Here is a 16,055-nt window from a genome sequence, read left to right as displayed (position 1 = left end):
TGAAAGTTTAAATCAGTGATAAACATCAAATGTTATGCATTATTAAACAAATTCTATTTGTTCTTGTATATTATTTCAATAGTAAAACTAATAAATTTTCCGAATTATTACATAAATTTACGCAGTATTTTAATTTATAAAAGTTACATTTGTTTATAGACGAAATGTCGGAAAACTTGGAAAAACCTGGAAGTTGATGATTTTTAGTATGTGATTTTGGGCAGATTTTTCGGGGTTTGTAATTATTTTATATTTACAAATTTTATCATAGGAACATCACAAATAGTGTACCTTTCTGTTGGCAGTTAAGATTTTTCCTATACCCCTTACTAATAGCTATATATTTCCAAAAATATGATTTAGACTATGCAACTTTTAACACTGATTTCCCAGTGAAAATCGATGATATAATTTTTTTTACTATTTTTCCTAGAAACGGCAAACAATTATGTGATATATATATTAATTTCGGGCAAAACGAAAAAATCATGTATTTAAGGGTTAAGTAGCATGACAAATACGAACGTTTACGAGGAGTACGATGAAAAACAATAGGGATGATGACACATGTTGAATTTTATAACAAAATCTAGTAAAATAGATAGCAAACGAGCAATTTATCGGCCCTTGGCCGTTTTGTATAGGGCGTTTCGCGAGTGAAGTGCGACTGTCGGCCTTTGACTACAATTTCTGACTTTTGTGTTACTTTAATGCAATGGGTCCCATATAGACATTTGATCCTAAAAACAAACCCGATCGATTGATACCATAAAAAAAATTAGTCATGTAGCCTATTATGCACTACATCTGTACTCCGGTTACCAATTAAAAACACAATATTTCTGGATTTGGAACTCATTACATTTTTTTTAATTATATTCCGTTGTTATAATTTGTAAATACAAAGTAATAATTTATATTAAGCGGAAACGATAAATTATTTGAGTGGCTAACCATTCATTTAGTCTAACGGCCAGTCAATCTTGGTCGGCAACATTCTCAGATAAGCCTACAAAAGCAGCAGATAATTTATATCAGCAGTCTCAGAAAGGTAACAATGCCAAACATGGTGATTTGAATGGTCTACGTAGCATAAACTTTCGGCTTGTTTTGTTTAGTACAGTTATATTATCCTACTGAGACCCAGAAGCATTTGTTTTGTTTTTGAATTTTGAACCTTTAGTTACTCAATTAAAGTACAAAATATTTTTGGAATATGTACAAAAATTTGTACGCAGGGTCTATGCGGGTCAAAATGCAAAATATGTTTAATAGGAGTACTCACCCAGAACACGAACCCAACAATAGCAGGCACAGTCAGCGAGCGCGTATAGTGCCCCAGCCAAGCGAAGTACATCGCTATCTTCACTCCAAAGTATTCGCTTATTTCATCTGCATAACAAACATTACATGGATACTTTGTACTCAAACAAGAATTTAAATTATACTCTCTGTTCGGAAAAGATACATTCCACGACTCTTCTCTTTCCGAACGGACTGTATCTACTCTTAAGCTTAGAATAAATTTAAAAATGGAAAAATTACTGCGTTGTGTGAGACTTGAATTCACGGCCTCTGGATAGATACTCCAGCGCTCTGCCAAGTCAAGGTTTATTCTAAGCTTAATAGTATCGTTCGCAGATATTTCTGCGTGTTTAAAATTAATTTATGCACTCTTGTTTCCAAAGGCCACTTTCTGGACATTCTAACTCTGAATTACGGGCCTTTCGGGCAGCGATAAAGCTATCGCCGATTAATTTCTCGCGCAAGAAACATACGTGTAGAAAGAAACGTAGATGTAGATACTGTGTAGATTTTTGTTAGACTATAATTAATGGTAACTGTGCACCACAGCATGTATATAGTCACAGTCCATTAATGACAAACAATTGTACGCCTCACGGCACAACATAGTGATACAACAGTAATATTATAAGATCTGTACTTATGTACTATTCATACCTATGTTGGACAAATAAACGATTTTGTATTTGTATTTGTGTGGAAAAGAGATGCATCAATTCAAGCTGATCGCTGCCTGCCCGCTTCCCGATTTTTTCTAAGAGAAAACAGTCGCTCGCGAAGATATATTATGCATACTGCTACTAGCTAATAGCGCCTCTGCCTGCTGTGGCAGATCGCAATGCTAATGTGTGATTTGCCTTACAGAAATGGATCAGAAGCTTCATCTTACAGCGCCCTAGATACCTAATAAGTCCTAGGAATTTCCTAACGCCTCATTAAAGTATACAATACTGTAAGAACAAATTAAATTAGTAAAAATTCTATGGAAATTGCATAATTATACTCGAAAATTTCGACCCATGCCAACGTGGCCGGGTGGCCAAGCAGTCTAGGCATCTGTCGCGTAAACAGAGGACGCTGGTTCTGGCTGAAGGCCTTGGTAATTTTTTTCCTTCGTAAGTATATGACATTAATTTCATTTCAAGTTTACAACGGCGGGACAACCTCGATACATTCTGTGTGGAGTGGCGGGAGTGTGCATTGGACAGAGCCAAGTGGCGGGAAAGGCGAGGCCTTTGCCCAACAGTGGGACACAGTAGTAAGGCTAATAAAAATAAATAAAAAAAGCGGCCAAGTGCGAGTCGGACTCGCCCATGAAGGGTTCCGTATTTAGGCGATTTATGACGTATTAAAAAAAAACTACTTGCTAGATCTCGTTCAAACCAATTTTCGGTGGAAGTTTACATGGTAATGTACATCATATATTTTTTTTAGTTTTATCATTCTCTTATTTTAGAAGTTACAGGGGGGGGACACACATTTTACCACTTTGGAAGTGTCTCTCGCGCAAACTATTCAGTTTAGAAAAAAATGATATTAGAAACCTCAATATCATTTTTGAAGACCTATCCATCCATAGATACCCCACACGTATGGGTTTGATGAAAAAAAAATTTTTGAGTTTCAGTTCGAAGTATGGGGAACCCCAAAAATTTATTGTTTTTTTTTCTATTTTTGTGTGAAAATCTTAATGCGGTTCACAGAATACATCTACTTACCAAGTTTCAACAGTATAGTTCTTATAGTTTCGGAGAAAAGTGGCTGTGACATACGGACGGACAGACAGACGGACAGACGGACAGACGGACAGACAGACAGACAGACATGACGAATCTATAAGGGTTCCGTTTTTTGCCATTTGGCTACGGAACCCTAAAAAGGTGTACAATGTTAATTGGTCATAGTTTTGAATAGTGACTCACCTAAAGGCTGCGGCGCGAATAGAGTTTTCACCCATTTGCGTCTCAGGTTCTCTAGGGCTCCGCGCTCGTGCAGCGGGAACATTCCCTGCACTACACCTCGGGATACGCACGCCGGCACTGCAACAAACACAGTTTTTGAAATAAATAAATACATAATAATTGACCTTGTTAAGCGACATTCGAACTCGCACCTCTGGGACACATCAATCTACCAACGGTACACTTTTTTCTGAAAATCCTCTAGTTCAGTCAGCAGCAGAAGTTGCTAAGTTGTTCAAAGACTTCAAAGTTACCTTGACACGCTCTTATTCTCTTAACAATAAAGTCGCGTCAATATCATTTTGAACACCTCGCTCGCTTAGCAACTTCTGCTGCTGACTCTTTATATTCGAGAGTGAGAGAAAAAAATATGTCCCGCTTTACAAAAGTCGTTAGAGTTTCTTCAAGTAGGCTTACAATACCGCGTGTAAATAATAAGTACCCTCCCGTCAAAAAGCTACGCAGGTAACTTTTCAAGAACATTTAGAGTGCCTCTTGAGCTAAAGTACCTATATTCGTATTGTTTAATGAACATTTTAGAACCAAACCAATTCGTATCTTACAGCTTAAGACACAGAGTTGAAATTACTTATGAATATCCTTGGTCGTTAGAACCTTTTAATGCCTCGACGAAATTTCAACTCATCTCGTCAACGTAACGAATTTTAACACTTGAAGCATTCAAATCTAAAACAAATTTCAGGCAGAATCGTAGCGTGTTTACTTTAGTTTGGAAACAGGGAAACAGCCGGTTCGAAATTAAATGGATTTATAGCTTTATGATGTCATTAAATAAATATAGAAATCGCAAAAGTGCCCGCAACATGGCATAACGCTTGGCCGCCGATTGTAAAAACGTAGATATGTAAAAACAATATTTTTCCACAAATTTGAAAATAAAAAATACTTCAACTCCTATAACAAAGTAAAGAATAAGAATAATTTATTGACAATAGAAAACAATCTTACAGACACGTGAACACAGGTGGATCCCAAACTAGGCTATGCCTGTGACTTGGGCTCCTAGAATGCAGTTGACATTAGAAAATATTACACAGACCTATTTTATTTAAATAACTACGTAAGACTTAGTATACAAGGAAAAGGTGTAAATAGTATATTTACACTGTTATTACTATTTCACAGCCCCCCTGACAATCATTAGATTTTTATCACAAAACCATGCGTGACTATTACGCCAAGTCAAACAATAAAGCTCCGATAGAAATATCAATCACCGGCCTAAGAAAACAAAAGCTTAGTTTGCTTAACTAAAAACTACAAAAGGGTGTTTGACTACTGAGATTTAACCTATCACAAATAACCTTTTGAGACGGAAGATGGAAAACACGCAATCAAAGAACGCGAACAAAATGTTCATATTGTTAATGACCAATTTTCCTAAATTCGTTTGGTTAGGTAAGAGTCGTGACCTTATACCGTTCGACTTTCGAACTTTTGACCTAATTGGAAACATCGCAGAAATTTTGAAAAGTAAACGGAAACCAGAAATAGGTCAGTAGATTTGATATTACGTTCGAACCAGTGACGGAATATAGACCTATATACGAATCTCATGGTAATTTTTTTTGACATCAAAACAATATAAACTAGACTGGTATAATCATAACGCTTCCCGTAGAAGGGTACAAATGAGAATGTTAAGAAATGCTAATTTACAACTTCTAGATTGGCACTCTGCCAAAGTATTTCATATTCAAGTGTTCTATTTCAAGGGAGTGTAATGACTGCCCTATAAAGTAGAAGCCGGCCGTGACCTTTTTTAAAGACAATCAGCAAGCACAGAGCACCTTATCGTTACTAAACTTTGCAAAGGTTTTGCCGAGTCTGAAAGTCTGAATACAAGCAAGCAAATGACTTTACGTCTCGCTACGCGAGAAGAAAATCTCACTTCCTGGCCAAGGCAAGACGTAAAAGTTTAGACAAACCACGGGCGGTAATTCGTAAAGCCCCAAATCGCATATTTATGCGATTTGGAGCATTTACGAATTCACCTCCCTAAGTATGTAATGTACTATAACATAACCCTTCTTTGTTTTACTTTACACTATCGCTACGCGCTCGAGGCGGCAAATTCTCAACCCGCTCGCCTCGCTTGCAACTCTCCCGCAAATCGCCAATGCGAAGAGGCTCTTAGGACTCCTCTACACGATGGGCCAGCGCCGGCCACTCCAAGGGACGCAGCCATGCGGTAGAATGAGATAGCAATATCACTTGCTCCCTCTAACGCATAAATGCGTCCCTTGGAGTGGCCGACGCTGGCCCATCGTGTAGAGGAGCCATTAAGATTTTCATTGGCAACATACGCCTGTTGAACAAAACTCAACCTTAACGCTTTACCAACAAGGTCCACCTTACCAATGCTCTGTAAACGCCGGTCCCAGTGCGCGTTCATCGCCCGGTTCGGCGCGCGCCGACTCCAAAATGTGCTTCACTACAGGCACTCGGTCTTGTGAGTTGAGTTCTACCGCCATCGTGCCAATGTTGGGCTAAACTCGACCTTAACGCTTTACAAACAAGGTGCACTTACCAATGCTCTGTCCAGGGCGCAGCGTCAACGCGGGTTCCAGTGCGTGTTCATCGCCCGGCTCAGCACGGGCTGACTCTAAGACGTGCTTCACCAGAGCCCCTCGCTCTTGTGAGTTGAGGAGTTCCGACGCTGAAGATCCCTGATGGGGAAAAAAAAAAAAACTTATGTGCATGCTGCTTTGAAAATGTTTTGATAAGCAAAATGACGAAATTCGGCTCCAAGATACCTAGGTTTCCATTATTTTATTGACACTTGTTCCCGACTTCTTTAAGGGTGAATCAAATTTTTCTTGTCACTCGTTGCCATGGTTACGCTTTTTTGAGGGTCGTCTACCAAGCGTGTCAAAAGGTGGTCTACAATGTCTTCTAACAAATTATGCTACTATTGTCTTTTGGCTAACCGGACATAATAACAACAAGAAATAGTTGTGGATCAAAATAATTTAGACAAGCCGCCACAGAAAGGGACAGGGGACTTTTTTCATTACTTAACTCTTAAAAGTAGTACATGTTACCTTTTGAAAGCAGTGCATATCCCGGACAGTGAACTCCTTGTAACCACCCCCAAATTCCGGCTTCAGCAGCTTCGGTAGGTGCACCTCTTCCGCCGTTTGTAACAGCCTGCCGAACAACCAATTATAAAATATTGAAATTTTATCCTTATCACACGTCTGGTTATAGTTTAGGAGGGAGCGAGACACTTACACGTCGTCGTCCGCGGTGATGTAGAAGGCCGAGCAGCCTGAAGATGCGTGTTGGCGCACACACACACGCAGGCGAGGTCTGCTGCCGCGGAGTTTTTGGAGCAACCATAGCAGCATACTGTCTGGTAGACCTGTGCAACAAGGTGTAAGTACAGTCACCACACGGGGTTGTTATGCCATGTAGGGTTCTTGCTAAATTGGAAATTCTATAGCATAAGTATTGAACAACCAATTTAGCTAGGACTCTAAATGGCGCAACAATCGCGGAGCGTGATGGTATATGTGCTTAGTACTGGCTTTGTAGAGTCATCATCAACTTTGCTGGATTTAGTTATTCCCATAATATTGTTGTAATTCGGCTTTCCTGTGTGGGGTTGTGGTCCAAAGGGTTCCCTGCGATTTTAGCCAGATTCCATGCATTTTATGTTAATTTTTGACAGTAATTAGGTTTTCAATAATTTTAATGGAAGCGATATATGTAGAACGTAGCAATTTCAATTTCTTACGGCTTTTCGCAAAAGGCAATCATGGTTTGGCCAAGCATTTTTTGCTGGCGCAATGTTGAACACCAAATGGACAAAAACGACGTACAGTACCATCGCCCACACTGGTAACTGTGGACCTTATTGCTTCGGTAATAAGGTCCACCGATGTAAAGTTAAGAGTGTTGCTGTTTGACAAGATGAGACTTAGCTTAGTTACCAATTACTTTACATACACATGCTAGCACTGCTAGCAGTATCAAACAGAAACTCATTCCCATCTCAAGAGTACTTAGAAACACTAGGTGTACAGTCAGCAGCAGAAGTTGCTAAACGGGCGAAGTGTTCAAAATAACCTCGGCATGCTCTTATGCTTTTAACAATAATACGTCGCGTCAAGATCATTTTGAACACCTCGCCCGCTTAGCAACTTCTGCTACTGACTGTAGGTATACTGTACAGTCACGCTCCGTGATTGTTACGCCATTTAGGGTTCTAGCTATATTGGACATTCCATAATGTAAGTATGGAACAACCAATTTAGTCAGGACTCTAAATGGCGTAACAATCCCGTGTGGTGACTGTATATACCATCAATAATTAGGGTTCCGTACCCAAAGAGTAAAAAACGGGACCCTATTACTAAGACTTCGCTGTCCGTACGTCCGTCTGTCACCAGGCATCTTATGAACCGCGATAGTTAGACAGTTGAAATTTTCACAATATTATATCTCTGTTGCCGCTATAACAACAAATACTAAAAATAAAATAAAATGAATATTTAAGAGCCCCCCTTAAATATTCATATTCATACAACAAACACGATTTTTTTGCTCTATTTTTTGTTGATGGTGCGGAACCCTCCGTGCGCGAGTCCGACTCGCACTTGGCCGGTTTTTAAATGGATTATACCTCCATTGATATCGACCCAATGATTGCATATCACACACAATAGATGATTCATCAAAGCCCTGAAAGCATTTCGCTCCAATCTGAACCCTCGTCAAAAATTTTAATTAATTACTATTTTAAATTGTAAGGGTCGTGTCGTTAAGTGACTTGTCCAGTAAAGGACCCATTAACCTAGAAGCCATGTCACGACATCATAACTTTTTATGGCCATAGGGAATGGATAATAAGTGTCGCAGCAAAAGATAAAGATAGTTTATTCAAGTAGGCATATTACAATGAGCTTATGAACGTCAAATAAAGCTACACCGGCTCCAACCCTACACCTCTGCCTCGAGAAGATATAAATCCTGGAGGGTATCCCAATATGGGACCCATCTTATAATTAACATGCGTTACGAGTAAATAAGAAAAAATACAATTTAAATTACTATATAATTCATGCAATTACACACAGTAGGTCTTCGTTACGTATTCAACCAAATAAGATAAATTTACTTCTATACTAGCATCTAGCGTAACAATATTTCAGATTCTATGGCACTGCTTACTCCGAAATATCAACCCTGATGCTTATCACGACTAATGTTAGAATTGGCACTAAAGTTATGGCATCGGATAGGTACATTAACTACGTCGAGAATCGAACTAAGCAAATACCAACCGAACAGGAACACGCTATCGACACCGATACCTATTCAAAGTTGTGTTGTGACTGCTGTAGACTAGGGGAGCTAGTTCGGAAAATAGTCATGAATTTCATTGTGATTGTGGTTCAAGTCACATGAACTAATGTTGTGGGACGTCGCCTGGGGAAATCTTTGAGGTTGAGAAATAGTTGACTGGAAAATTACTTCATGTTGCACAACAACATTGTTGTGCACATGAAGTAATTATTATTCTCAAAGTTGGACTAGGTACCAAATTTTTGTAAATTGAACGTTTTATATAAAATTTGAACTCATACAGAGGGCTAGAAGCCTTAGGGCCTAAATAGATAAGGTTATGGTCTAAGGCTTAGGCAATATCATTTATCTCCTGGAATTTATCGATGAACCTATTTGATTCAAAATAGTAGCAGCATATTTTTGTTGACAATAAAACTTGTATAACACGTTATTGCGTCAAAACTAAAATACAGCATTCCATGATTCATTCTAGTTCATTGATGCATTCTAGTTCAGATACCTACGTGTGTAGATTGCAGATGTATGATACATTATAGGCAACGTTTCGAGATACCGAGCGTGGAGCGCCTTGGGAATAGACTGGGTTTTAAGTCAGGCGGATTGAAAGCAATATTGTACCTAGTGCAATCATTGAAAATAAGTTTCTCTCAAAATAAATCACAGATTTTAATAGAAAGGGATAGCGTACATTACTTACATCTGTCCTCACTTCTGATATATCCCACTCGTATTGTACACTTAGTTATTATAAAAATGGCAGCTTAGGAGGTATTTGCCCTCAGACTAAACAAGCACAGATAAGGGCTTGTGCACAAATCACGCGAGGTTCGTTAGGGGAGGGGGGTCACGAAAAAATCACGAAAGATCACGTTGGGGGAGGGGGGGGGGGGGTATAAGAAGAACTCACGTGTATTTTTCTACAGTGAACGAAACTAAGATGAAGTACCTACCACATCATGATTACTACTTTCTCGCTCTCGTTAAACATAAATCTCACTCCGCACTTCAAAATAGCTCGCTATTATCTTATTTTACGAAATTTTGGAGCGCGTAACTTAAAAATTAGGTCGAATGAAAAAAAATCTAAAAAATACACGTGAGGTTATGTGGGGGAGGGGGGGTCAAAGAGTAGCCGAAAACACCTCGCGTGATTTGTGCACAACCCCTAATACTTCCTTCACAACTTTGCCAAAGTCAGCCCTATATTCGCACCACTGCATCGCAGCGACGGATTTCCGACGAAGCGTTTAGGAGTGCAGCGATAGTGAGACGGTTGTATATTTCTGCACTTTAAATGGAGTACTATACCTACCTACATATTTTTACCAGATTTGGGTCATAACCACGGCAAGAATAACGCTAATATTTAGTCACCAATTTATTCCGATGCAAATGTAGATGTAGCTGTTAACTATTTTATCTCTACACACATTTCAATTCATTTTACCGCCCAACAACCCCGCCATACGTAAAAAATAAAGCCTCCAGTCCGTCAAACATTTCATGTTTTATTAAAGCCATTATTTAAGTTAAGCCTGGATTTATCATGCCACTCTAGTCCAGGATACGGGTCGTCTTAACGTATTCACGTTTTACTCCATTTGCTGCGTACCCTAACGTCGCGACCCAGATAGCACAACCCACTAAGTAGGTAAGAGCAGGAAAGGGGTTTAATTTAATATCCATTATTAACTAAATTAAACTACGTGCTTCATTGGTCATTATTGCTCTGATCATCATCTATATAGTGAGATCTTACTAGACGAGCTCATGTAATATAAATATTTACGACAACTATACTGATACCGTGCCGTCTGACCTTGAGCAAAAGGTATAGAGTCCTTATTATGTTGGGAGTCCTTATCTAGGCCTTATTGGGATTAGTCCGATCTTCTCACGTTGTTTTCCTTCTCCGCAACGCGACTGGTAAATATCAAATGAATTCGAACATACGTTCCGAGAATAGGTATCATTGGTATGAGCCGCGAATGCCCTTTTGAAAACACCGGCTTGCCTGTTTTTGGACATTTGAGCAGAGTTGGAAAGGAAATATGTAGGTAAGCCAAATTAGCCCCGGCTTGCATATCCATGTTTGACGCGCCGCCACTGTTAGACACCTACATACGCTTATATGTAGAGCCATAAGAGAGTGTCACATATTTTTGCGGCTTTCGAAGAGTAACATATTATTGCAGGTGACTGTAGCACCTTAGTAGCCGTAGTACTCGATATGCTCATTGCCGGTTTTTATCTGATGAAAAGTCTGTTACCCCTATACTCCGCTTTCTGTAATGTATCGCATAAAACAAATGTAGGAGTAATGCCCTTCTGGCAAAGCGTGGACTGAAACCCAGCTGAATTATGTACTAAAAACAACACATTTAACTGAGCGTTATTAAATCTTATGTCTTTGGAATAAGGCATATTAATGAGTGAGTTGATTGTGTCAACGATGTTACCCGTGAATTATATGGAACGTCTGCATAACTGCCTCTGTAAGGCCATTGACATTTAGATTACCCTTTGATGCTACTAGATGATAAATGATAAAGAAACGTGGCTTGAACAACAGACAGGGTGCTTTCTTTATGATGATTGAGTATTTTATAAAGGGTATTTTCGATGTTTGGTACGAAAACGTTTTTGTAAACCGATTCCCGAAAACATTTTTAGCTATTCAGACTAACAAAAGGGAAAAATCCATTTATTTATAGAAAAAGAAAGGTTGGCTTATATTATATGGCAGATAACTCTAATAAATTAAATAAACATTAGGCTTAAACCTCTCGACATCTTAAATTTACCCCAAAAGTAGGGTTTGCAATCCGGATCCGGAATGTATGAAATTATCCGGATCTGGATCCGGATCCGCGGATCTTCCCATACATTTCGGATCCGTCGTGCAAACCCTACCCAAAAGTGTTAGAGCTAGTTCCTACTTGCTAGAACCATTATAACGGTTCAAAATTTTAGCTGAGGTATATCAGGTAAGACCGTCTACAAGGTTTTTCGTCGCTTGTAATTCTTGAGTTTATACACATAATCGACTAGGTCAGTAAAGCAGCAGCGAAGCTCTTCCTTTCTGACTGTATATGAGAGAGGTATGTACGTATATACAATTACGAGAGATCTTGCCCTAATAGTCATAGTCATAGACTGTCAAGTCTTTCCAGCAAAAAACACCGGTTTTCTCCACATTGACATTATCTCCGTAAAATAAGAATTACGCCAGTAACTGGTGTGCAGTATTTGCACCACCGAAATGTTCCCATGTGCACTACTGTACACTAAAAATACCTACATAAATTTACGCTCAATAGACACAAACAGTGGTTAAGTAAGAGGACATAAGTTTTTATTAGGTCTTAGCGCTGAATTTATTGCATAACCCAATTGAACATGCCGCCTACACTTATGTTTGGTTCTGTGCCAAGAAAAGTTCAACCGTAAGGATATAAATTCCATTCTACCTAAGTATATGTTAGGTATTTGAAATTGTAGATGATGCATTGTAATGGCTGTATTAAGATTTTATTATTTTTAATTTTACCCATATTAACATATATGCCAGAAATATTAACCTGTGGAGCGCCCTACCAAGACACGTATGCCGGTAACTATGTATAGGAGTTCCATACTACGGTAATTCTGGGGCGCTCCACGGGTTGAAACAAAAGTCGCAAGGTAATCTCATGTATTAACCTTTTGGAAACCAAAGACCGATATATCTGCACCGTAAGTTCAACGCAAAAGACCGATTAATCGGTCACAGACCACAGAGCAACATCGATCTACGTGCATATACATAGTTCAACTTCAGTTTTGACACTTCAATGATGTGGCGTCTGAGTGACAGCTTTTGTGTTTGACACGGCGTGGAAAAGGTTAAAACTAGCTTTGTATTACTGGATCGACAAATTGTTTGGCAACTGTACTCTTTGGCAAACTTTTAAAGCATTATGCTGAAAAGGCAAACTTTTCAGACTGCTTTAAAAGATCGTACAGTCGACGTCAAATATAATTAAGTTTACACTTTTGCACCTTACGTCTTTGTAATAAGTAAGGCGAAAAATTTAAAGATATCATTGACTCGAATTTTACAGTTACAAGTTAAATGTTTAACGAACACGGCAATTGCGTTGTTAAATGGAACAACTAGGTACCAGTACAACCTAAAGTTCAAAAGTTAGTAGTATCATCAATACCAGAGTAGATTTAAATCCATTATGCCCTTTTATACTATTGTTTGTGTTCAATAAAGGTAGGTAACTAACTGCCAGTCAACTCTACAAATTGGTAAACTATACAAATAGGTTTAATTGTGTATTACAAAAGGTAGGTATCTAAGGGCACTGTCGCTGTATAATTTTACTAAAATAAAACACTAGCTAGAAAATTTTTTGAGTTGCCAGAAGACATTGGCATATTGTACAAACAGCAACGCTCTTAACCTGTCCTGTCCCACAAGCATTGACTTAAAATGAAAGTTGCTTTAATAATGTATGTACATATGGCCCTATCCTTTTTCGCCCAAATTTGAGCCTTTGGGAGAGGACAGGTTAACTGTCCATTGGTGGACCTTATGCCTTCTGTAATAAGGTTTACGAACTGTCAGTTTGTGGGCGATGGTATTGTAGTTCGGGCAATTTTCCGCAACACGACGACTGGCGCCTACTTTTAGTGACAGGGGCTAGGTAGACTAGTCCTGCCAGAAATTAGCATTGTATCAGCCTTCTAGTCCTTCCACTACAAAACCACCATGCAACCATTTCATCTACCATCAGATTTAAGTGGTATGACTATAAGTGAACAGGCCCCGTAGACAACATGCCAATCGCTAACGCTCCGTAGCGATCGAAACGCAACTGTCACTGTTACACTAATATGGAAGAGGGATAGAGACACAAAGCGATTCGATGGCGAAGCGCAAGCGATTGTCACCTTGGCTAGGCCGCCTGGCAATAGAAGTCAATAAAACATACCTTTAGGGAATATGAGCACCACATCAGTGTGCTGAGTAGGGGTAGAGTGCAGCAGCAGGCGCCGGGGATGCATCAGATGAGCCCCCAGTTGCCCCGCCATCGGGAGGCGGCGGCGGAGCTCCCTGCTAGCTGTTTACAACAAATGAAGGAAGCATTAGAACTCAGATTAATTAACTCTTGAGGTGGCATTTGTTACTTTTCAGTTGTCAAATTATAAACCTCTGGCCAGAGGCTAAGCCATCCAAAAAGGTAACGCTGCCAGCCTTCTGGGCATCATAATGCACGAAGGTGACCTGGGGAGCATTTTTTATTTATAAGATAAGATAAGATAAGGGTTAACAACGGGTTAACAAATTATACATAAACCTTCCTCTTGAATCATTCTATCCATAAAAAAAAACGCATCAAAATCCGTTGCGTACTTTTAAAGATCTAAGCATACAGCCAGACAGACAGACAGGGAAGCGACTTTGTTTTATACTATGTAGTGATTAAGGTTTAGTTTTAATTTTAATTAGTTTATTTATTCTGTTATTACCTATGTACCTCTATGATTAAACCTATGTCAACATCACATTTTGCTACACTATCATCATCATCATTGGTCACATCATCTGTTGTAGAAGCTTGTTGCGGCACTTGTGGGTGGGGTCCCGTATCGCCATTGATGATTATAAACTCCTATAGCAGCGCAGCATTTCTTGCCACATTTATAATATTTTTGTGGTAGTCATTTGCAATTTCAATTTCAAAGCCTGTTATTATCAAACATACAGTTAATAATATTTAATACAATATTTATTTATTTATGTGTTTGCAACAACCGTCGGCTCGACATATATAGTAATTAGTTTTATCCCCCATGTAATATATTGTAATTTAATCCATCTTAATTGAGTACCTGTCTGCATGTTAGACTTAAGTAACTCAACACCGATTAGTACGTAAGGTTTAACTGTTAGTACTAATTGTAAATAAAATAAACAAACAAATAAACAAACAATATCCTTTTGACACAAAGGCCTCCTCCATTGCCTTCCATGCCTCTCTGTCTCTGGCTAGTCGGTTTCATAGTGGACCAGCAGTGTTCTTTAAATGTGGTAGTCATAAGCAGCTTTAAATGGGCCATTTGTAAGTCGCGTGTTACAACTTCTCTAAGCCCCGTCTCCATATCGCACGGCAAACCATCGAACATTGGCTCGCGTAGCAGCCGCTCGCAATGGATACCAGGCGCATCGAGTTGGCTCGCGCGGCAGCCCGGTATCCATTGCGCGCGGCTGCCGCGCGAGCCAATGTTCGATGGTTTGCCGCGCGATATGGAGACGGGGCTTACAACAATTTCTATAATTATAATGTACATACAATAATAAGTTATTTAAAGGAAACAAATCATCTAACAAATGCCATAGATATATTCTATCTTATCCAATCGGCAATTACCTAATAACTCGTTAACACAACGTACCGGCGAAAGAAAGGGGTAAAAACAATTCTATGTACCGGAATCGCTTACCACTGTCCAATTTATCTTTCGCGAATTCAGCGAACGACTTGTGTTCCTGAGGCGTAGAGTGGGAACTGCTCTCGTAATCGTCTCCCGGGCTCCCCATCCCCCCATCCTCGCCCTCCATTTCGAAAACTCACTCACAAGTCACCCACACCAAAACAATAAAACAAAGTACGCACTAATGAGACCTTCAGTTTCTTACATCATCGATTAACATAGAAAATGCACCATCGAAAGATTTAACACGGAAAAACAAATAGTATTATAATAAAACAAAGTCGATTGTCATGCCACCGTAATGATTCAACACGAAAATTGTTATGTGTTCTATTTACTTGATAAATTATTTACTCGCTCGCTTTGTTTTGCGACAAAACTCCGCAACCTCGACCTCGACTGTCATGTCACATTCAAAATTGATTTTTGGCCGCCATTATTTCTTTACAGGTATTGCTATAACTAAAAAAAGTATTAAATACAAATATTATATAGTCCGTCAACCAAATCTTGTCAGTAGCAATGTAAAGCAAACTAAAGTAGGGCAACACTCAAAGAGCAGTATTGCGCTAAGAATAGCAGCAATGTACATCGAACCAAAAGATTTTTTTTCCGCTGAGCGCGCCCTGCGTACGTTAATTCAAATTGTCACTCGCGGTTTATTGAAAAAATTTGAAACATGGACGGACAATTTAAAAGCGATGTTAAAACAATGTTAATCAAAATGATGAACAAATTTGAAGATATCAAAAACAACTGCCTATCGTAGTGCTTATATTCTCTTTGTTCCCTATCTATGTCTTCTATGTTTACTAAAATAAAATCATATCAAAATGTATAGTGCATATATTTGTTATTTACAATATAATATGCCACTTGTTAATGTAAATTAGTGTACTCTTCTGGATGAATATGACATACCTGTGTAATTTTTTTGATTGGTATATATTGTACAATAGGATTACATAT

General features: G+C 38.9%; 1 protein-coding gene across 1 annotated transcript in view; it reads right to left on the bottom strand.

The window, feature by feature from the left end:
* Nucleotides 1–15,518, bottom strand: part of LOC134660811 (anoctamin-8-like) — a 35,328-nt gene extending 19,810 nt beyond the window's left edge. The window contains exons 1-7 of the mRNA XM_063516618.1: nucleotides 15,096–15,518; nucleotides 13,583–13,711; nucleotides 6,522–6,651; nucleotides 6,332–6,437; nucleotides 5,818–5,956; nucleotides 3,228–3,344; nucleotides 1,286–1,392 (exon numbers count right to left, since the gene is read on the bottom strand). Of these exons, the coding sequence (XP_063372688.1) occupies nucleotides 1,286–1,392; nucleotides 3,228–3,344; nucleotides 5,818–5,956; nucleotides 6,332–6,437; nucleotides 6,522–6,651; nucleotides 13,583–13,711; nucleotides 15,096–15,213 (846 nt within the window). The 5' untranslated portion in view covers nucleotides 15,214–15,518. The remainder of the gene's footprint in view (nucleotides 1–1,285; nucleotides 1,393–3,227; nucleotides 3,345–5,817; nucleotides 5,957–6,331; nucleotides 6,438–6,521; nucleotides 6,652–13,582; nucleotides 13,712–15,095) is intronic.
* Between the last annotated feature and the right edge of the window lie 537 nt (nucleotides 15,519–16,055).

The sequence above is a fragment of the Cydia amplana genome, chromosome 2 (assembly GCF_948474715.1).
Source record: "Cydia amplana chromosome 2, ilCydAmpl1.1, whole genome shotgun sequence".
Lineage (NCBI taxonomy): Eukaryota > Metazoa > Arthropoda > Insecta > Lepidoptera > Tortricidae > Cydia > Cydia amplana.
The sequence above is the reverse complement of the archived record's forward strand: the minus strand, read 5'-3'. Positions and strand labels throughout refer to the sequence as shown.